A 23,257-nucleotide genomic window follows, 5' to 3' on the forward strand; every position below is an offset into this window, starting at 1 on the left:
CAAAACAAAAAAAACCCAAACCCAATCAAGTATTCCTGTAAGATGCTATCACAAAGTGAAAATTTATCTGCTGGGTTTTGTAGCCTCAGTGGTCCTTGATTAACCACAGCGTGTATGAAGTAACCAGGAGGGGCAGAGGCCAGTGGGATCCTGGGAATGATTTGCTTTTGCCTTTGACTGCTGTTAACTTTTTTTTCTGGTTCTGTTTGTAAGGATTCTGGTGACTGGCTGTTGTCAGCAGGATTTTTTCCCAGTTGCATAAGGACTGAGAAAACAGTATCTGTCTGACTCTTCCACAGTGAATGGCTTTCAAGTTAAGCCATGGCTGCAGTTATTGTGCTCTAGCTGTGACACTATAAATAAAGTTATTAACAGCAATATGTAAATGGGTTTCTATTTTTGTTCCCTGTATTGTTTGTGAAATCTAGGGCAGTTATTCAGTAAGAATCATCTGCTGTTTAGCACTGAGCCTACCAGCATTTGACGCTGTGTGGGCTGCTGCTTTTTTCCCCCCTTTCTTTCTTTCTTTACACTGGCTTTTAGAATCCAGCTCCTTTGCAAGTTTGTTTATTGTGGTATATAAGCAATAGAGTAGCTGTGCTAAGCATTTTCAGGCTTCCGGAGAGTGGCTTGGTACTTAAGAATAGAGAATCATCTCTTGATATCTGAACTATAGGAGCATTAAAAACTACACAAACATCAAATACCACAGCTGCTATTTGCCTTAGTGCGCATCTTGCAAATTCCAGTTTGTTCAAAGATTGTTACGGTTTGTGTTTTGTTTGCGTGCTCCGTTTCCTTCCGCTCCCCTCTCCATCGCTCCGGATCTGCCTGACAGCCTCTGACCCTGTTCACACTGGAAACTTGTACCACCTTAATTGGTGCAGTTACAGTACAGCATCCCCCGAGGGAGAGCATGGATATGTTGTTTTAGAAACACTTTACTACTGTCATGGCTGCTCCTCTCTGGAAGAGCAAATTATTCTAATCCCAGGCATCTGTTTAGAAACCTGAATGCATCTGTGGGAGGGGCAGGACCTGTGTTGCTGTTAACGTATATAGTCTATAAGACATTTCACATGAGACAGTTTGTTCAAACTTCTTCCTGCTCTGCAAGTGAATTTAGCATTGGCTTCCCCGAATCCCCTACGGGGAAAGTCCCGACCTGTTTGTCCTGTGATTCATTAGCCACAGTTTTATTGCCAGCTGCGTTAGCCTTCAGATGGGCATGTGTCCTCCACGGCACTTTAATTCCATTTCATGCAGCTTTGTGAAAGTAACGTTGGGACAGCAGCAAGCTGTGTCTCCAGTTTCACTCCTTGCTTGAAGTAGTGCTTAAGTTTTATGGTATATATAACATGTGAATATACAGAAATGTTTTGAAGTTGATCTGAACTGAACTCATCCTTTCAAATGCCAGGCACTTTATTTCTTTTTTTTTGTTTTCTTTTTGATTTTTAAGCCAAAATTGCTGCTACTGTAGTAGCATAGAAAGTAAGCAGAAATCAGCTAGACTGGGTTTGCATAGATGTAGAAAGATCTGATGCAGTAACTTTCCTCTTATTTTTATGGCCTGAGACACATTACCATAATATATATTTTAAGTGGTCTCTAAGGTGGCTTTCTATGCTATGGAGAAGATCTGGTCAGACTCTGTTGATTTTGTTGGTATTAGTTCGTTAGTAAACTAATAATTGTTTACAGGAACTGCATTCGGAGATGATATTTTGTGAATATTGAGAGTAGCAAGCAAATGGCTTAGTGAAATATCTTAATGCATTAACACAGAAATTAAATTTTCCAATGGAAAATGCAAGAGAAAAGCCATTTCTTTATATGCAGATCTATTATTCTGGTGGTGGCAATTACAGTAATTCTCTTGAAATCAAGTTAAAATTATATGCCTGCTTCATTATGAGAAGAAACCACTGACTGCAAAAATCAGGGGAGATTCAATGGACAATTAAAAAGACTTACATGTGCAGTGGGCAGACCTGCCTCACCACACTCCCTGATCCAGCATCTCAGGAGTAGGTTTTGTGTGGATGTTCCCTGGACTCATGAGACCAAGATTCACATTCCTGCTTTGCCACGATTTTCTTACATGACCTTGAGCCCCTTTATATATTTTCTTTATGTACCATACTGCTGTCTCTGCAAAATAGCGTGGTGTTGCTTTTCTAGAACCAATGACACTTTCACAATTGCTTAATGCTCGTTTAAAGACTTCATGTGCTTAAGAAGCAAGAGATGCAATGGTCCATTTTATTTTATAAAGAAAGAAATTTGAGGCAGAGCCAGCTGAGTAACTGATCAGAGTCAAAAAGTGGGTGGTCAAAGATTAGACTCAAGGTGTCTTTATAGCTAGTATCTTGACCAGCATAATAAAACAAAAATGGTGTAAATATTTTCTGATATTACAGTATATAATCTGGATGCCATCAAGTAAATTTAACACTGCTTACTATCTATGAAATAATGGACATATGCAAAGTATTTGGAATATGAGGTACGTTAGGGGCTGAAGAGGTGCATAGAATTTAATATTCCCTGTTCAAGGATGATCTTTGCATATAAATACTCATTTAGTGAGCTCACCTATACTGCTGTCTAAGGGGGAATGTTTTTACTGCTGATATTGATTGTACAGAATTTCATTATATTGACATTGTTCTCCATGGCAGCTGGAGTTGTCTGTGCCACCAAAGGGAGCCAAAGATAGATGTCAGCTCAAGTGTCATTGATCAATTGTGATGTGATGGTAGATCACATCTTAAAAAGGAAACAAAACCCTTAACATGAAATTGTAGCCCTCGTAAAGTTGGGAGAACTTTACTCATGACTTTAGGATATCTATTCATTACTGGTTCTTATCACGTAAGGATTATTAATATAGTCTGCAATAACCAGATAACAAGTTCAATTTCCTGCAGGATTTTTTCCTTTTCATTTAATTCTGAAATTATGGCCAATCTCCCTTCTCACTGAAAACATCATGTGTTTTATTATTAAATTTATTATCAGGTTTGTTTATTAATTAATAACAAGTTGATCCCTCAGTTAATGAGCTGTACCATTTTATTTGGCCAGCCATTTTACCTTTCAGAATAACTAACAGAGGATTAAGTCTTCATTTTAAAGTTCTTCTCTGCTGATGCTACATTGGTGGTTCTCAGAAAAGTGGCCATTACAAAGTGTACACAGTTAAGTTTCTCTATATGCTTTGGGTCCATTTCTATTTATACTTTCATCGGTGTCATTTTAAAAACACAACTGCTCGATTACATCTAAAAATATAGAAATGGGGAACGTGACTGTTCCAAGAAGGGTGGTAAGACTCATGTTCCTGTTCTTCAACAATCAGTTTTCCCAGCAAATGGCCACTTCAGTATTATTGATCTAGTAAGCTCCCAAACACAAATGGTAATTGTGTGTACAGAACATCACATCGCTTGTCCATTCTCAGCTTATCCATGAAACAGTCTGCGTATTTTGGTACCTTTTCTCCTTAGGAAAATGAGATGACTATAGGAAAGCCATAGTTGCTCATTAATGTTTTAAATTATGACATTTATATACTAATGTAGTGTTTTCATTATGTAATGACATTCCAGAGGGAAAATCCCAACTTACCGAAATTGCAGAGTAAATAAATTACAAAAGGATGGGACACCAGGGAAGCTAGTGGAGAGAGTGAGGAGGAAGTAAGGTTAGGTTAAAATGACCGCTGCATGCAGAATTACTGCAGCTTTTTGGGTAGGGAGTACAAAAGTGTCATTATTTGACTGAATATCCATGATACCAGGGAAGAACAGACTGAATGCAATTTGCACAGCTCTGAAGAGCTCATTCTTTCACCATCAAAGACAAAGACCTGAGCAATATATAACAGAGAGCACCCCAAACTTGATTAAATGCAACTTACTTGATCTCTATCCCATGTGCCTGACTCAGGATATACATGTGAAAATGTTAACTGTCTGTACCAAAATTTATTACTCTCTTGCCATCTCTGACGACTGATTGCTGGCGCACAGCCTCTATGCAACAGGTTATGGCTTATTTTAATACTTAAGTTTTTAGTTGTGTCCTAGTATCAGCAGGGGTAAAGTTAATTTTCTTCCTAGCAGCTGATGTAGTGCTGCGTTTTGGATTTAGGATGAGACTAATGTGGATAGCACACTGATGTTTTTAGCTGTAGCTAAGCAGTCAAGGACTTTTCAGCTTCTCATACTGGCCTGCCAACGGGAAGGCGGGGGGTGACCAAGAAGCTGGGAGGGGACACGGCCAGGACAGCTGACCCAAACTGGCCAAAGGGATATTCCATACCATGTGACATCATGTTCAGTATATAACTGAGGGGTTGGCCAGGAAGCAGGGCAGCTTGGGAACTAGCTGAGCACCAGCTTCGAGTGGTAAGAATTTGTGCTGTTCATCACTCGTTTTGGGTTTTTTTTGTGTTGTGGGGTTTTGGGTTTTTTTCATTTTCAGTCCCATTAAACTGTGTCTATCTCTACCCACAAGTTTTACCTTTTTTTGATTCTCTCCCCATCACACGGTGGGGCCAGAAGTAAGCGAACAGCTGTGTGGTTGTTTTAGCTGCCTGCCAGGTTAAACTGCAACAAGTTGTTTCTCTTTCCTATTGTGCTGCTTCTATGGCTTCAGTCACTTTTGCAAGCCATTCTCTCAAAGGAGGGCAGGGAGGAATGCTGCCATACTCCTACAGCTGTGGTGGTAATGGATAGTCCCTTCTTACAGCGTTCTCTTATGTCTGTCTTCCTTCTTGTTGGTTTTTGGCAGAATTTTGACATCAAAGATTGCTCTAATGCCAGAAAACAGACTGCAAGAATGTTCATAGCAAAAAGCATGCCTGAAGTTTGAAAACCAGAACATAACATGGCTTTTCCTTTTTGTTTTATATGCAGTTCTGGATTTCATGCTGTCTTGTGGGACAAATGAATCTGAGATTTATTTTGGTGTGGGTTGGATCCAGCTCCAGTTTGGACAGACCTGCCAGCTCTTTTACACTGGTCAGGCAGACCCGGGTGAGTCTGGGCTTGCTCGGAGCCAAAGCAAAGACACACAGTCGGAGTCAGCAGTATGCATGGTTCCTTTGCACCTTTCTGCAAAAGGCCGTGTATATCCTTCAACTTTGCCTTCTTAAACTTCCTTGGAGTTGGAATGGATTTGGCATCTTTCTCACTTACATGGTTTTTCCCCTGACCAGAATGATTGAAAAAATTTTCTCATTCCCATCAGTCTCTTAGATACATGAAAAAGGTCTGAAGTTCCTCCCTCTTAATAACCCAAAATCTCATTTAGGCCACTTGGATTTCTTTTTTATGTTTGACAGACAGCAGCATCTAATTTGGCTTGCGATGATGGAGTAATAAAATTCCTTCCACTCCTCTCAAAGACATCTATAACATGCTCCACCTATAGTTTGGCTGGTAGCCACTGCATATCTATCTTTATTTGTTTTGCCATCCCCAAATAGTTTTTCTTCCCAAAAGGCTATTTATTACTCCTGTTTCCAGTGAAGAATCATTCTGGTTAAATATAGCCCGCTGAAGTAGGAAAATCTTTTAATGCAAGATGTTTAGAGGGAGAGGGTAGCAAGTTTTTCATGTTTAAAATAAAAAATGAGAACTGATTCCGCTTAGCTATAACTAAGTTCCAATAACTGGGGTTGCTACTCGTGCTCGTAAACTGCAAACCTGGGAAGGTCAAGGAAAAACTTTTCCCTGTATGACTGATGCAGTCTTCCCTTTCTAGTTGGTGATCTCAGGTTCTTAATTTCTTTTCATTTCCTCCATTGGCAGTGAAGGACAGACCACAGGCATTGAGGTGAGGAGCACTGACCATGATGGCAAGCGTGGTGCCATTTTTCTCAGCAGCTCTTGAGTGCCAGCAGGGTCAGACGCTCTCAGCGGGGCATTCCCAGGAGCACGTTGCTAACGCAGACAGAGCTGCGACCGCAAATGCTGAGAGTTTGTGCTGGAGATGTGCATCTCCCAGCTGAGTCCCCCAGGCAGTTCTAACCTCTGGTAACACTCATTTGAGAGCAAACATGGGAAAATCAAGTAAAGGCAGAGTTCTGCAGTTTATATCTTTGCAATGAGCCTTGCTGTCGTCATGCAGTGGCTCTGCGGATGGCAGTCTGCACGTTGCCACCGGTGTCTCTGAGAGCCATCTGGTCTCCTGCTTCTTTGTCGGTTTTTACTCTGTCACCAGTTTCAGTTGGTATGGTCTTGCAGAGTGAACTTCTCAAATATGGGATGTGGGTTTGGTTTACATTGTTGGCTACTTTGGAAGAGGGACAGGAGGTTTACTGTCTTTTGCTGCAAAGAAAATGGTGAAAAGACTCACAGTTTTCTGGGCTTTTAGTTTTGTAGGGCTTTTGCGTGTATTTCCTCCTATTTTGTGTTACTCTCTAAAGTATTGCTTTGCTTATTACAGCATTTGTGTACATACGTGCCTTCTCACCCTCTTGAGCAAGCGGGAGCCAGCATGACTGATCTTTAGATGGAGCACTGTCACAGTGCAGGATGGAGTCCCACAGCCCAAGGGGCAGCTGTGCCAGCTGATGTGTCACAGAAGTGCTAAGGTTCATTTGAAACAATAGATGATTTCCAATAGTAAACATATCTTCTCTGAAATTACCATATAAGTTTAGGAAAGAGAGTGTATCTTTTTACTATTGGGTTTGTTGGGGTTTTTTTTCCATGACTGTAGGGAAAGGAAGTATTTTAACCTCTGGCCTGTCTGATATACTGCTGTTCCGGAGAACATTTTTTGTATCACTAAGGCTAAGACCCTAGCCTGTCGCACAGATGTCTCTAGAAAGCAAGGCTGACATGCTGTTGGGACTTGAGTTAGTTTGGAAGTAGCTTGCAGCCTTTGCTGGACCAGTCCCTGGGCTGTCACTCAGCACGACAATCTGTGTGGGCCATTTCATCCTCCTTACGTGTGCTTCGCTGCCCTTGCTCACGTTTGTGGTGCTTTCCCTAGACATGCTGCCTGACTGCGGTCACTGTGCCACTGCTGTGAACTTGTCCTCAGTTTCTTTTGGTTTGTCCTTTTGTTGTTGCTGCTATTAAATACAGGAGGGAAAGATCATTATGAGATGTTCTCACTTAGTGTTCCTGGAAGATGAAGTCCTTTTTGTGCATAGAGTGGGTAGAGGAGAGGACGCATAGAGGACCTCCTTGTCATGGCATCCCCAAGCTACTATAGCTAGGAAAGAGAGACTGGGTGTATCTTGGTGCCATGTCTATTCTAGGAACTTCTAGGTGAACTTAATACTATGTTTATGCTGCTGGAACTGGAAAATAACTTCTGGGTTTACAGTGCTGGCGGGGAACTGGCTTTTGAACAGCTGTCTAAGTGTTAAAATTGACTCATTTACCAAACTGCTCAAGAGATGTTCCCACCTTGGAGATACTCAAAAGACATCTAAACATGGTCTTGGGTAACCAGCTCTAGGTGGCCCTGGTTGAGCAGGGGGGTTGGACAAGATTACCTCTGGAGGTCCCTTCCAACCTCAACCATTCTGTGATTCTGAGAAAGCCTCGTTTGCTGTTAAGGGCTCAACCCAGCCCTTCAACTGAGAGTTTTGTCATCTTCATCCCAATCCATCCTCCTTCTTCTTTCTTCATCCTTGTTCATAGCATGACTTGATGACGTGCAACACCAATAGCAGTGGATCATGTTGTGAAATAACAGTAGCACCCTGAGACGCTGTCCTCACCAAGTAGCCTACTGAATTCACTGACAAGGGCGGACGGTGTCTACAGCAAATGGCTTTCTCTTGTTACACCTTTGCTCGTGAATGCAAATTAATGAGCTTGTATTTAGTGATCAATGATTATTTTATTATGGTACATTGACTTTTTCTTCTCTTGTAGGTAGTGTTTGCTGCAGTAAAATTCACTTTGATTCACATGCAGTCAGATGCACTCTGCTGTTTTCATAAGTCATTAAAGCTCACTGAGTCTGGGGTTTTGTTCTGTTTCCCATGCAGTGCCTGTGGTGTTCAGTTTCCAGTAACACATGGTGTTTATATTCATGACTGGCATTACCGTTGTGATGGTGATAGGGTTTGTGTTTCTTGCCTTGCTTGATTTATGTTGTGGCTGGCGTGCATGGCATGCACAAATCTCGAAATAGAACACGACTGTTTTTTTGTTTTTACATTAGAAGCACTGATGATTTAATTTAGCGTTTTGAATAATCCTGCATTTGCAGGGAAACCTGGCTGTGTCATGTCCTTCCTTTGATAACTCTATTATCTCCAGACATTTAAGGCTGCACTTCAAAATCATCTCTGTAGGTGTGTGTGGTTTTTAAATGTCTCATGTGCGTTTCCTGCTTCCCACCTTGTCCTTAGCTCTTCCTATTCCTTACATCGTTCTCTGCTTTCTGCCAAGATCTCTTCCCTTCCCGCAGTCTTGCTAAGAACTTTCTCCTTTGCCATCCAAAAGATCCTGTGATGTTTCTGCCTCAGGGTATTGTTAGCAGTACAGTCACAGCAAGGTTCACCTGAGTCACAGGAGCTAGTTTTAAATGACCTGCAGTGGTAGGACCCAAGGTGCAGTGGGATGGACCTGAGCACAGACTGTGAAAACAACCCAAGCTGGGCAGGCTCACACTGCTGATCGCTCAGATCTTGCACGGAGACTCCTGCTGGTACCTGAGCTGCCTGTCTGTGAGTATCTTTACTATTCTGTGAATGCATTACAGACCAAAAAATGGGAAAGCTGAGCTCAACACTTTGGGAATTTTCTCCTCCTGGCTCTGCATCTTAGCTGCTCCTCTCTCTATTTCGCCCACTCTGCCTTTGCAGCTATGCAAAGCACTCTGCAAAAAGCATCTAGACATCCTGCTCATGGAGGTCTGACGGTCCACAGCAGTGGTGATTTTGGTAATGGCCAAGCTCAGGCAGAGGCTGGCATCCCGGTGGCAGTGGCAGCTAGAGCTGCGTGCCCAACCTACCCTGTGCTGCCCATCAGCCCTGGGCTCTTGGAATCAGCAGGACCCAGCAGCACAGGGATGCCCCAGTCTGTGCATCCCCCTTTCCTGCTCCCGTGCCTGGGGCTTGGGTGAGAGCAAGCAGGTATCAGGCTGGTTCCTAAGCAGAGGGAAGGATATCCTGGCAGGATCTGGAAGATATCCAAGCTCTGTTTCATCTTTCTTCCCTATCAGCATCATGATTCCTGTAGGGCAACAGGCACAAAACTGAGCTTGCCTTGTACAGCTATGAAATCTTGAGCCAGTCCTTGCTGGAAATAGGAGCTGAAATAGGAGATTAGGAAAGTATTCACCTCTACCCTATAACACAATTTGTGGTACTTTTCAACCAAAATTAAACAGAAATAATTTTAAAAAAGACTTATAAAATGAACGATAACTCCCCTTTTCTTGTTTGTCTTTCCCAGAAATAAACCTTTTTTTTTTGTCTTTTTTGAGGTCATACCCTGGTTACTGCTGGACAGGTCCCAATCAGATGGTAAATCTGAAGGCAGTGACGGAGTGGAAAATATATCAAGAGCTCTGAAGCCATTACAACATTTTAATTACATGCTAAACTGGTTTTTCCACAAAGCAGTAGCCTTCCAGATGAAGGGACTGGGACCCAGCGCAGATAACAGTTGCTGACGCCCAGGCTGCAGATTGTGCGGTCAATCCCTTCCAGTCAGCTTCAGCTAATAGTACTTCTAAACCACTGCCTTACTTATCTCACAATATTTTATAGCTATAATAATTATTTCATTTGACCTTTTGTTGATGACCGTCATTTACCCCATGTTTTGGCACAAAGAAGTCCTATTACTGGCATTGTGCTCCCACCAGCAAGGAAATGCCTTGTCCTCTGAAGACTGACAAATAGTTGGCTTGAGTTGTGCCCTTCATCACAATCTTCTATTGCCATCGTCCTTTAATAAAATCTTTTCATTGCTAAGGGTAATCTGACATGAAAGACTGAAGTGTGGAGTGAGGACCTAAGTGGGGAAGCTGAGTGTTTAAACTTTAAGCCTCCTAGTTTGGATAAAATGTACTGGCAGGACTTGGGAGATACTCCTGCAACCTCACTGTGTGCGTGTTGTGTGTGTAAGGAGATATAGCAGGCTTTGTTTTTAAAGAAAAGCTCTGACTAAACACAGGATGAAGATGATGTGCTGTTCCCTGATGGCTAGTGTAAGAGAAATCTACTTTTTTCCTAGTTGCTTCTGGGCTGTTAGGTATTTTACAGGGAGAATGCTGAATTTAAGGGTTACTGGGGCTAATAACAAAAGGAACAGAAGTGGCATGGCACAACCCCACATACACAGGTCCCCCTTCCTCTCTTGCGGGTCATTAGCAGGGTTGGGAGCGATAAACCTGGTTGTTGTCTCTGCAGCTGCAACACTAGCAGGAGTGTGTGGAGGGAACAGATTAGGCAGGAGGAGTAAAATGTGATTTAGTGGCTTTCGGAGCTCTCTGTTGAGAGCAGAGGACAGAGAGGCTTCAGGCTGGGTTCCTGTTTGCAAGGACTGTTTTCTCTGACAGTCGTGTGCTGTTCTTTCTCCAGTTTCCTGCCACAAATCTGTCTTTCCCGTCTCTGTCTTCAGTTCCCAGATCACCACTCCGTCCTCTGCCATCTCCCATGTGGTCTTTTCCATACCCTGAATGAGGTTTTTCATTCCCTGCAGCCCATGTGTCCCAGGCAGTGTCTTCTGATAGCTCAGTGGCATAGCTCTTTGGCAGCAGAGCAGGTCACACAGCTGTCTGAAGCCTGCAATGGAACATGCTCAGGTGCTGCAACAGGTACATATGTTACTTGGTTAGCTGACATGGAAGAGGGGCAAAGGGATGGACCATGTGGGAAGATACGTTTATGTTAATCACAAAGTGTGCAAAACCTGAGTCGTGCAAAGGACTTAACATGTAACCAATTCTGAGTAGGTTTTCTACATATAAAGAGCAAAAGGGATGTGCCCGATGAAGCTCTTCCTCTTATTGCCAAGAGTCATGTCCGCGTTCAAGAGTGAAAAGAGACTTGAAGCATCTAAAAAAGGACTTGTAATTCATTCCTTTATTTGAGATAAAACCAAAATTCTTTTTCCTTGACTGCCCTCTCCAAACTTATCAAACTGGCTTTGATGAAATTGTTTCATGCATCCCTCTTTCCTCAAACAAAAGAATCATTCAGAGAAGCATCTCATGTACTAAATGTTGGCTTCCTAACAGGGGTGTCAGACAGTTTTAACTATCCGATATTGCTACTGGCTTATGTTCAGAATGCATTTCTGAGTCCCATCGTGCAACCTTTCTGGGTTTTATTCTCATAATAAACCCTTCTGTAGTTGCTTATAATTGTGGTTTTCTAGAACTCGGCCAGAGCTGCATGTGGAAGCCGTGCTGTCCTTGGAAGTGCAAGACGAGGATCAAGATGAAGGAGATAGCTGCTGAATTTGAACAAAGAGCAATTTGCTGGTCACTCGTAGAAGGTTACAAGTTTGAGAAAATGTTGTCATCAAGTAGCTTCAATTTGAAAAGGCATAAATTTCTGCGTAGGTTGGCTCCATAGGTCTCTGCTGACTACTTCATTTGCCTGGTTGAAAATATTGCCATAATTTAACTTCCTCGAATGACCGATCCATTTATCTGGCATGATAGTAATGGGGAAAGGAGGGGGCAGCCTTCAGTCATTTATTCATGTTTATTAGGATGCTACGCTAGTGCTAATTTTCTGAATCAGGCATGAGGAGGTGGCTCAGGGCATCCCTGTGTAGTATTTTCAGATATACCCATTGCTATCTGAACGTCAGAGTAGCAGTTGCTCTGTACTCCTCCTGTTGTAGCACATGGCTGCTACAACACACACATACAAGCAAAGAGTGTGAACGCGTCCACAAGTGAGGAATTTGCGATTTGCCCCATGCTGGAAGAGGAACATGCTTGCAGCAAGATACGTTTTGTTACTGCCACAAAACCTGGAGATATTTCCTATTTGTACATTGCATATTAAAACATACTGAAGTTGCTTAGCCAGCAATGCAGATATCTCTTAAGATTTCAGTTGATTTCAGCTGTTCTTCAGGAGGTTTGCTTTTATTTGTAAATATGTGCAATCTTGATTTATTTTTTGTGTATTTTCTCAAGTGTTTAAAAAATGACAAAGTATATTTTGATTCAGACATCCCTACATTCCTCTCTTGCTTTTTTCTTGTACATTTAGTTTCAGGCTGACTAACAAATATTTAATGCAAGATGTTTGGTTGATGATTTATTGGAGTGGAAATGTAGAAGAGAAATATGAAAAGCGTTCCAGAATTCAAATGTGTTTCAGGATTTTTGCAAAATAATGCTTGTGAAAATATTTTTGTTGTCTTTGCTTTCTGTCTGAAGACATTGCAGGGAATTCCAACTGTAAATGTAGCCTCTGCAATTTGCTTAAAACATGTTGGACTTGTATTTTACAAAGAAGGAACAATTCCAAAGTGTTTGTTATTTACACTTTTAATTTCTCTTCCTATTCAAGTACAGCTTGATGTGATAATCAACTTCAAAGAAGAAATCAACCACTTGATAAATGTTCCAATATACAAGTATAGCTTATGAATTTTATACAAATGTGTGTGCATATATACATTTTATCTTAGACCTATATAGACAGTCTGGTTCTTGTTTTACTGAATAGTTTTTTAAAAAATTGATTAACTGAAATCAAAGAATCATTATTAATACTTGTGATTCAAATAATTGTGCTTTCAAAACAGTCCACGCTGCTTTCAGCGGGCTTTCCCGGTCCGTCCTGGGCGGATGGGAATGATTCTGTATCCCTGTTGCAATAGCAGAGGTTTGCCTCCGTTGGCAAGGGCTGTGCTTGTCACTCGGCACAAAGTTGGGCGATGCCTGCTTGCAGCCTCACTGAGAGGAGCTCCCGAGCACTGCAGGTGTATATTTTTATAGTGTTTCGGGGGCTAAGCCAGCTGGAAGGTGTGGTACAAATGGGAAGTTTCGTTTCTGTAGTTCTGTAGGAATGTGCAGTTCTGTAGGAATGTGAACAAAATGGGTAAGTGTGGATTTTATAGCTGGGCTTATCTGGTCACTGTGTGGGAGTGCCTTGTTGGTAATGACGGCTGATAGCATTATCATGCCACCACCAGCTCCAGCGTACTGTACATTTTCTGGACATGGGGCAGGTGTGGGGGATGAAAGGCTTGTGGGGTTTTCTTGCCCTTTGTAATCTCTGGAGGGGATGAGGCCATGCCCCTCAGGGCTTTACATGTGATAGAGGCTGTATCGTAAGGTGGCATTAGGAGTGCTCATCTCCTTGCTGCTATAGGGCTGGGACACCCCTACATGTCTCCCCATCCCTGGACTTCTACCCTAGAACTTACACAAATATCAGCAACAAATTTTATGACACTTTCTTTTTCTTTTTTTTTTCTTTTTTCTTTTTTCCCAAGCATCCTCTTTGCAGACATAGAGGGTTTCACAAGTCTGGCCTCCCAGTGCACTGCTCAGGAGCTGGTCATGACGCTGAACGAGCTCTTTGCCAGATTTGATAAGCTAGCAGCTGTAAGTTTTCTATTATAATTCTGATATTATTTTTTTCCTGTTGCAAGAATGACATACTGTGCTGGTTCACTGGATTTCTGTAAATATTCACTGCCCTAAAAGGCAAGCTATTGCAAGCATGAATATAAGCTGAATACTTCTCTTTCTTTTTTTTTTTTTTTGTTGCTGTTGTTGTTGTTGTTAGGAGAACCACTGTTTACGTATCAAGATCTTGGGTGATTGCTATTACTGTGTGTCTGGGTTGCCAGAAGCAAGAGCTGACCATGCACACTGCTGTGTTGAAATGGGAATGGATATGATAGAGGCCATCTCGTAAGTACCGTATTCCCCATGGAGAATTTCAGAACAAATAGCAAGTAGATTCTCTTTCCCGTTAGGTCTTCCTTACATTAGTAGCAAGGTAGCCAAACCAGGGAACTGATGCCAGCAAAAAGGGAGACCAGCTGGAACAAGAAAAGAAAATGCAGTAAAGGTTTGACAGCAGACAGACAGACACTGGTGTCCCTTTCAGCCATGTGGATATCAGAGCTCAATCTCCTGATGAGAAAGGCAAAGGTTACTTGTAATTACTGGAGGTCTCATTCCCAAAGGATTCCAGTGAATTACAGAAATGTGAAATCAGAGGATTAATAATAACTTTATTAAATTTCAGTCACTCTTCACTTATCTGTCTTTAAACCAGCTTTTTACTCACCTTACAATTCCTCTGGTAGGGTCTGTCTTGTCTAGTTTAACTAATCCTTCTCTATGTGTTCCTATGCCAAACAGATCAGATTCAAGACTTTCTTACTTTAGTTAAATTAATTATTGAAGAAAGCCATAAAGTTGGTCTGGCACAGACTGGGACAGTTCAATGGTGCTTGTTCCTTTATTTCCACTTACTTCCCCATCTTTATTTTTTTTCTTTTAAAAACTGTTCTTTGCCTGCTCCTGAGGTCAGACTAGCAATCCTGTGTTTGTCCAGACCATTCCTGTCTTTAGAGAGTAACAAACATGAGACCCATATCTAATTATATTACTTGGAGGATTGCAGACAATGTTGAATCTTTTTTTGCATCGGACATGAGCTTTCACAGGCCAGTTCTTTCAGAATTCAGGGAGGGAAGATCTGTTTGGTCATCTTGAGTGTATGCAAGTTTAGATACAAAGTTCAGTCAGTTTTGGGTGGTAACTGAGCTGACCTTAATATCTACACCATCCCTGCTACACAGAGACTCGGCTTCTTTTTCCCTTCTCTTCTAGTTTTTTATTTTGTGAAAACATCTTCTGAAGTATCAATGGTACCAACAGAGAAGTAGAAGATCTCTTTGTGGTTCTCTCATTCTGTTCAGTAAATTGATGGAGTTTCCACTTCATCTTGATAAAAGCTAGAGCTACATATTTGCTGAGCTTGATAAGTACATCCTTACCATTTGAGTTTCTGCAAGGACATGAATACACAGCCACACTTCTCGGTGTCGTTTTCATAACACAGATACATAGTTTGAAAAGCTGCGTTTTCACTCAGGAGACCCCATTCAAAAAGCAGTACACAGCAGCATTCCCTTATTTTGTATACAGTGTACACTGTCAGGACTTTCTACCTTTACTTTCCTGGTTTTAAATTCTATTGCTTTGTACCAGTCTTCTTTTGGGCCTTGGATGCAAAACACAAAACGAAAGGAGTTGAAAGTAACTAGTTTTCAGTAGCCCATGAAAGGGTGCTATTTCATCCACATGAGGTACAGTTAAGTGGCAGGTGACAAAATGTCTCGTCAAACACAAGAAACAGTGATTCTTATCCACCAGCCCTAGAAAGAAGCGACTGTGTGCACTGCCCAGAAAAGTCTCACTTTCTGCAGTAGTTGGCCTAATGAAATCCAGAGACCTTGACACATTGCTGTGTAATCCCCTACACGACTGAGTAACACCAGGATGTCTAGACTTCATTGATTAACTGCAACCCACCTTACCTTGATATAAACACAGAGCTGAAGTGCACTCAGTGTTTGTTTACAAATAGCTCTTCAGCAGCCTTTAAAACTTGTTTCCCACTTGATGTATGATGAATGCATTTAACAATCTTATCTCTTATTAAGTCTGGAAGGTGACTCTGTTCTCACTACCCCTGCTTCCCCCTCACCTCCTCCTCCCTTAAGGCTCAAGATAAGAGGTTTCACAATTAAGGTAACCAATAGCTACTGAACATTTGATTGCAGACTTCACCAGCACTGGGCCCTGCCCATAAGCTGATTTCATCTGTGCACAATAACAGCAGGAGTGTTACCCCAGATCAGAAAGATAGAATTATATTCACTGTACTGCTGGTATAAATGAATTTAAAAAAAAAAAAAAAGAAGGTAACAAAGGATATTTCATCTGTCTATAAAGGATAACCAAACCCATTTGTTTGCTGCAAAGTCTGGAGAAAGTCACCTTCTCATCAACGACTCTATTTGAAGAAGTTCTCTGGTCTTGTGTTAGTAACGTGGCTTGGCACAGGGTGCAGTAGGGTTTGTAGCACTCATGCAGCATGTTCTTCCTCCCTCCCCAGTACCGTACCCACACTGCAGCTACTGTTGTCCTTGCAAGGGTTATGGCTGCAGCTGCGTTTTCATTACCCTGGTTCCTGTTGCTTTCCCAAGTGGTGGTGGTGGAGCTCTTTCAGTTCGTAAGCCTGTGGCACCTTACGCATATGCAACTTCCCTTCCCTGCCAGGGAATCTCTGCTGCTTGTTAATAAAAGTAATGAATGTCACTTCAGTGAGTAGACAGTAAAAAGTAAGATAGAGATTGTAAGGAAAAAGGAACTGTAAGAGGGTAGGAGCTGTTTCAGCAAGAAGTCATCTTGAACAGTCTTTTAAGGGGCATATTACACTGTGAGGAGTGAACTAGAGTCCAGAACTGGCCTATCTTTAATCATTCATTTTCATTAATAACTAAAGCATAAATATTAGATCTGTGTTGATGTTGGGAAGTTGGGAGGACTTACCTGTCCAGAGGATGTTATCTAGAAAGGTCACTAGATGAACCTGAAAACCAAAGAGGTTGAAATCTGATAGGTATAGAGTACAGCTTCATGCTGCAAGGAACTAACAACTCAAAGGAAAGGACTGTGCTATGTGATCTGGGTGAATTTGCCTGTGAAACATAGACATTCTGGGAATGATGTGATCAACTTTAACGAGAAGCAGAGTTGCTCTGATGGCTTCATCAAGACTTTCCCCTACCCACATTCCTAAATATATTTTCCATGTGAACTGCTCTTGAAGTTAACTTTTGCCCTAAAAGGGTAGAACCCACAAAGTATTCCAGCAGTCATTTTGGGATTCAGCAGAGCATCCAAAACCTCATTAAAATCAGAGCTTGAGTATTTGTAGCTGCCTGTTTGGAGTGACTGCAATAGATGTGGTTCTCTGGTTTTGCTGCTCTGACTGCAGCTGTAAGCCCTGTTCAAGCTTTCCAACTGCAGTGGGGTATTTCACACACATATCATATTTCATCTGTGGAAGAGTTGATGCTTGGTGCCATACAGACAAATTAAGATCTCTGAAATCATTTCCTTTTTCTCTTTACAACATGCTATTACTCTTAATGAGGCTCAGTGCTGGCAGGTTATGTCCAGCTTTGGTATGGAAATCAGAGACCAGCACTTTATTCCTTTTACTGCCCCAAAGATTTTTTTTTTATGAGTTCTCAACTTGACCATGAGTTCAGAGTACATGGATTTACTCCAAGGGCTCCCCTTTCTAATTAGTAGTCTGCTTGGCCAGCCAGGCCATCCAAGAGCAGTACAGCTGGTCTGGTTTGTTTTGTAGCCCTGTTGATGTGGATGAGCAGCGCTGTGTGTATGTGTGAATCCTTTATGGATCATTATGGATTTTTGTGTTCTGGGTGCAAGTTTGTGCCACTGACTACAACCATGCAGTTCTTAGTGATGTCCTTTTTTCCTATTCCTCTTTTCAGACTAGTCCGGGAGGTGACGGGAGTAAATGTCAACATGAGGGTTGGAATCCACAGCGGGAGAGTTCACTGTGGGGTCTTGGGCCTTAGGAAGTGGCAGTTTGATGTGTGGTCCAACGATGTAACGTTAGCGAACCACATGGAAGCAGGGGGCAAAGCTGGGTAAGTTGTTTCATCAAAGCTGTCGTGTTAATCCATGTGTTGTTTTGTGTCGGATGTGTCACAGTGAGGTGGGGAAATGAGGGACAGAGGTTCAGAGAGTCTGTATGTCTGCTGTAAAATGAACTGTGGGTGAAGTGTTTTAAGCACGTGCAAATGTTAGCAAGGTTATTCTGTTCCATGTCTACATGTCTTTGGTTATAGAAAATCTACAAAATCCCAAGATGGGCATATCCTTCTGTGGTAAGAACTGAATTCCTTCTCTGTGAAACAAAGCTGATGATAGACACAACAGAAATGAGCAGGTCTGTGTGAACCCTAGCAGAGCTGGCCATGGTTACAAAGGGATGTGACTGTATGTTAACAGTGTTTGCTGGAGAACATCCCAGCTATTGATGGATATTGTATGAAGCATTGTCTCAGACCAGTCTTTTGTTTTCAAACATTCCTGTGAGAGAGCAGAATCAGTTCTTGTTTCACCACTGTATGGACCAACTGAAGACTGAGTTGCTGCCAAGTTGACTCCATGAGATAATTTTTCTATGTGCTTTTCCATCTTTTCTCCACTCTGGAAGAAAGCATGAGACTATGGAACTTGATAGGATACCTTTACAAGGCACTTGTGTACCACAGTGATTAATCTGATACTACAAAAAGATACATACTGCAGTATATATTACATGTGTCTGCTGAGTAGACATATCCTTGTGAAAGGCCTGTGTTTGCAAAAAAAAAGTGTCTGCTCTGTGTTAGAGCAAAGTGAATAAAAGAACAAGTGCTTTATATCTGAGGAGGTGCTTATAAATGGATCTGTAAGATGCTTAACGTGAACACCTTTCTCTTTATGAAGATACCTCCTGGCCTTTTTCCTTTAAAATAGATGAAAGTCCTGTACTACATCTGTAAGAGTAGCGGCATGGCTAAATAAATTGATTTTTATTGCTTGTTTGTTTCAGTACCTGGAACCTGTCACTGACAGGAACTGGCTTTTTAGGTGATAACTTTTCAGAGGCTACAAAACTGGCTTGTCTTTTGTCTCATTCAAGGCGCATCCACATAACAAAAGCAACCTTGAACTATCTCAATGGAGATTATGAGGTGGAGCTGGGCTTTGGAGGGGAACGCAACGCTTATCTGAAAGAGCACAGTATTGAGACCTTCTTGATTGTACGGTGCAGCCAGAAACGGGTAAGACCAAACAAACTAATGCAGGTTTAGATACTTTTGATAAATAGATGGTTTCCAACACAGCAAAGTAGAGTGAACACCAACCTTTATAGATGAGTGAGTTGACTACCTGACCTTCACTGACAAAAATTCCTGTTTCTCTCTGCTCTTCCTGAACTTTTGCATGCATAGAAGGGGATGTAGCCACCTTCTGCATAAGGCTTATGCACCAAGTACTTTCTAGTTCTTTCAAAGAAACTGTCCTGAGTTGTTTTCAAAATAATTTTGAAGAATGTTGTTAATATAGATATGTATTTTTTTCAATTAAATTTGATACTTGTACAAATTCTTAAAGCAATAGATTAAAACCACAAAGATCTCTTGTCAAATTACAGACAGTGTTTTTGTCCACCTGCTCACCATATTGCCATGAATGTAAAGATTAGAGCAGCTCTTATCATTACTTTTGAGCCTCTGTTTCTGAAGATGGGAAAATCTGGCTCACTGTAATGATGGATGGTCACTGTGACAGTGGGATGAGATCATACCTGCTACTATGACATGGGTCAGGCTGCACAAAATAAGGCTGTTAGGGCTTTACCAACTTGAACTTGAGTCAAGTCGAACTCAAGTGGACTTCAGCCAACATATCTTCTTTTTGTGACACAGCCAATAACAGAAAATAAGTTGATGTTGTCACTAGTTTGTATTCTTTTAAATAACAGTAGACTTGAGTTGAGCCTTGCCAATAATATTTCTTTAAGTAATTTCTGCACTATAGACACTACTTTGCTATTCACAGTATAGACAAGCATATAAAAATTGGCCTGAATTGAAAATAATTTCAAATATTTCTGAATCTAAGACCAATTAAACCTTCCCACAGCTGTAAATATGACTACCATGAAATTAAATTAATTAGTGTTTGTGACATGTTCCAGTAGCATGGTTGATTTGAATAAGTATAACACCTATACAGAAATACTTTGCTACCATTGCATCGTTTCCTGAGAGAATAGAAGCCTCAAATCTCCTTAATGGATATTGTGTAAAAAATCTCCAAGAAAATCCCTTATCATCTGCTAAAGAGAGAAGCTGATGTTTTGGTTTCTATCTACTCATAAGATAAATCTCATTAACAATTGTCAATCTTCCAAAGAGGATTAGAGCTTGGAGTGCAAAATTATTGTTTCCTGAGCATCACTGCCTGTCAGTGGGCCAGCTGACGTTTGTACCTAGACCACTTCTTTGCTGGGTAGATTTAAGAACATAAACCAAAATATGCTTATGGTCAGGCCCCATCTCCTCGGGTGGAGAAGCTATATTGAGTTCTTAAACCATGCACTCACCACATTGTCTGCATGTTCTTGTGGAGAACTGAAGGTTTCTCTGGAGAGAAGAGGAAGACCTAAGATTAAGGTTCTGCTCCTTGACGGTGTAGACAAAAAAATCAAAAACAGAGACACAGAACACTTGGTACTTGACTTCATTTTTGAACGTAGGGCTGTCTTTTGACTAGGAGACTGGACAGAGACTCAGGAGAGATGTGGGTTCCATTCCAGACTTAGATTTTGAGGAACTTGCATCTTTGTGCCTTGATTTCCATGGTAAAATAAAATGGGTTCCCACCCCCTCATTCCTTCACTGCTTTATATGTATTTATTGCAGCTCTGTTACACAGTGTAGCCCTTAGCTGAAGTCTCTAGGCACTACTATAATGCTGCTCTAACATGCTGCATCCCAGAGTAGCTAAGAATTGGGACATGCACATGGCCTATGTAATTATTGTGCTAAATTGAAACACAGAAACTGCTGCCCAAGGTCATGGTGTTTAGAGTTTGAGGGGCTCCTGGTTTGCCCATATTGCTGCAACTTTCTCCCATAGCCATTTTCTATCCCTCTGTGAATAGTTTAAAGTTCTCTCCCTCTTTAAAAACTTATTTTCACATAATACAAAAACAGAAGTGAAAAAAGCTTTCTCCCATAGTCAGCTCAGTCAGTCTTGAATATTTTGCCTGATGCTAGGCAAAGTTCTAGCACTTTACTTTTTCCTTCCATTTTTGCTTGATTTTAATCACTTCTTGTGATGTATTTAGCCAGAGTTTCAGTTCAGTCTGTTCCAGCAATGGCCATAAAATGTTCCCCTAACTTAGTAATGGGTTCCTGTGAGTCGTGTCTGGGTTCCTGCTATCCTCACCGCAAGGCACAGGATTTGCATTGACCTGAGAGCAGATGCATAGTTGACCCAAGTAACTGTTTGCCTGAGCTATTCCTCAGTTCACACAGGCAAACTTGAGTTATCTGAATATCTGGTCCATCAGTCCCACAGCCATCGAAACCCAACAATACCGGGAGTTATGATGAATGTATAAAATGTAACGGCATCTGTTCCATACCCTTTCTGCTTACTGTTGCCGCGGGGAGCCATAACTTTGAATTTCCTGCCTTTTTCTGTTTATTTGACTTTTTCATCATGTTAATACCATTTCTTTGGCACAGAGTAAATGGGAGGAACATTTATCTAGTATTTTTGTTCCAGGAACTCAGGCTTGCTCCTTTTTTGAAAATATGTTTTTTCCTTTCTTAAAGATGCTGTTAACTGGAATATATTTAGTTGAGTTTTAGGGGGAAGATAGATTCTGATCACTCAGTCTTTAAATAACATCCCTAGAGCTGAAAATGCAGTCCTTGTTTTCTATCTGGTACACAGAAGAGTTGCTTTCTATTGCAAATTTTTAATATCCAGTCTGTTTAGGTTTCTCTCTCCTCATCTTTACTTCCAGATCTGCTTTCACCTTTCTGTTTGCCCTGTCCTATGATGCTGCTGCCCATGTGAGTGAGCACTTGCGGGTGAAGAAGGCAGTGCTCAGGTACCCCAGAGCAGTGCAGCAGTGACTTTTTTATTGCAGTGTTATGTTCCCCTAGATAAAAGTTTTTGCATGTTTTTTGAAAGCATAGATCCAAAGTTCCAAATTTGTTTTCCTTGTGTTTGCTTTCAATTCCTTAAGCTAGGGTTTTGGTAATTAAAATATAAAACAGTCTTAATTGTGTGAGATACAAAAGCTGCCATGCATTTCATTGTAATGTGAACCTATATATATGTATACACATATATGTATATATAAGTGTATATAAAAAGAAGTTTTTGTCATAAAATTAGCAGGCTCCACCATAAACGTCTGTTGAATCTTTTGCTGTGGTTTGTTTGCTGCCATTAGTGCTAACAGTGGGCCACTCTAAAACCTGGTTGCTCTGATGCCTGGTTGCTCTGGTTGTCTGGTGTCTGCTGTCAGACAGCAATTGCATCCCCTCTCTCCCTCTCAGCCTTTTTTCTCCTGAGACAAACTCTTCTAATGTCTTCTCACAACAAAGAAGAGACAAGCACAAGCTCTCACAGCAAGCTCTTCATTTTCATGATCATCAAAGGAAACCTTTACCCTTTGCATCGTTGCATTATCTTGGTGTCTGATATTTATTCTGTGATGAACTACTGTGATTCCTGATAATGAAGGTTCTGACTGTAATCTCTAAGTGAATGATCATGCATTTTGTGCACTCGAATGTCTCGGGTCCCATTTCTACTATGTCAGTCCTCAAATGTCGGGTGCTGATACTCCTTTTTTGTCTTATCTATGAAATATCACTTCTGCTTCTCTCATTAGCAAAGTCTGTCATTGCTACACTTGGTACCAGATGTGGTAAGAAAAAAATTAAACAAAATCTGCCCTGAGACTAATCATTGAGTAGCTCTACTAGTAACTTTCATCCAGCCTAATACTTCCTCATTCAAAACCATCCCTTGCCATTTCTCTGGAAACCAGCTCTTTGCCCAGCTTCGTATTCCTCATCTGTCTTAGCCATTAGTCTCCAGCACCGCACTCTGTCAAATGCTCTATGGAAGAAACAAGGCCGGTGAGAGCTACTGTGTTTTTTCTACTTAGAAAAACTTGGATGCTCTCAAGGCTGTTAATCCAAGCCCAGCATTTGCTGCTCTACAAGTTCTGTGTCATGATCCCTGACTAAATAGTTATTAAAAGTATCTATTACCAGAATTGAAATTGCAGTTGGCAGTTTTGCGCAGATCTGGGATGGAGGTTGTCCTTCTGACTTCAGCACATCGCACTTAAGTTTTGCTTCCAGCTTAGTCATGTTTTCCGTTTATAACCCTATGCTTATGATCCCTCTTCCCTTTTGCCTCTACTGTGGCAGTAGTGATTATCTAAAGAGAAATGATCTGTTCCTTCAGTTATAGAGTAAAGTAGATTTTTAAGTTTTTGTTATTCTCATATCTTATAGGGTGACTTTCATAGGGTGACTTCTGTCCTTATTCAGTATTTGTCTCATTCATTCGGATATGTCTTTCTAACAGACTTAATACATTAGCATAAAAGAAATAGAAGAATTTCTCCAAGGAGCTCTTTGCC

At 41.2% G+C, this 23,257-nt stretch overlaps 1 protein-coding gene across 3 annotated transcripts in view; it reads left to right on the top strand.

Moving 5' to 3' along the window:
- Nucleotides 1–23,257, top strand: part of ADCY5 (adenylate cyclase 5) — a 220,247-nt gene that overhangs the window by 144,495 nt on the left and 52,495 nt on the right. Inside the window, exons 4-7 of one of the 3 annotated variants that reach the window (XM_054830179.1) lie at nt 13,455–13,566; nt 13,751–13,878; nt 17,511–17,669; nt 18,713–18,854. In XM_054830179.1, the coding sequence (XP_054686154.1) occupies nt 13,455–13,566; nt 13,751–13,878; nt 17,511–17,669; nt 18,713–18,854 (541 nt within the window). The remainder of the gene's footprint in view (nt 1–13,454; nt 13,567–13,750; nt 13,879–17,510; nt 17,670–18,712; nt 18,855–23,257) is intronic. The other 2 variants (XM_054830180.1, XM_054830181.1) reach the window with 2 other exon arrangements.

The sequence above is a fragment of the Grus americana genome, chromosome 6, assembly GCF_028858705.1.
Source record: "Grus americana isolate bGruAme1 chromosome 6, bGruAme1.mat, whole genome shotgun sequence".
In the NCBI taxonomy this organism is placed as follows: domain Eukaryota; kingdom Metazoa; phylum Chordata; class Aves; order Gruiformes; family Gruidae; genus Grus; species Grus americana.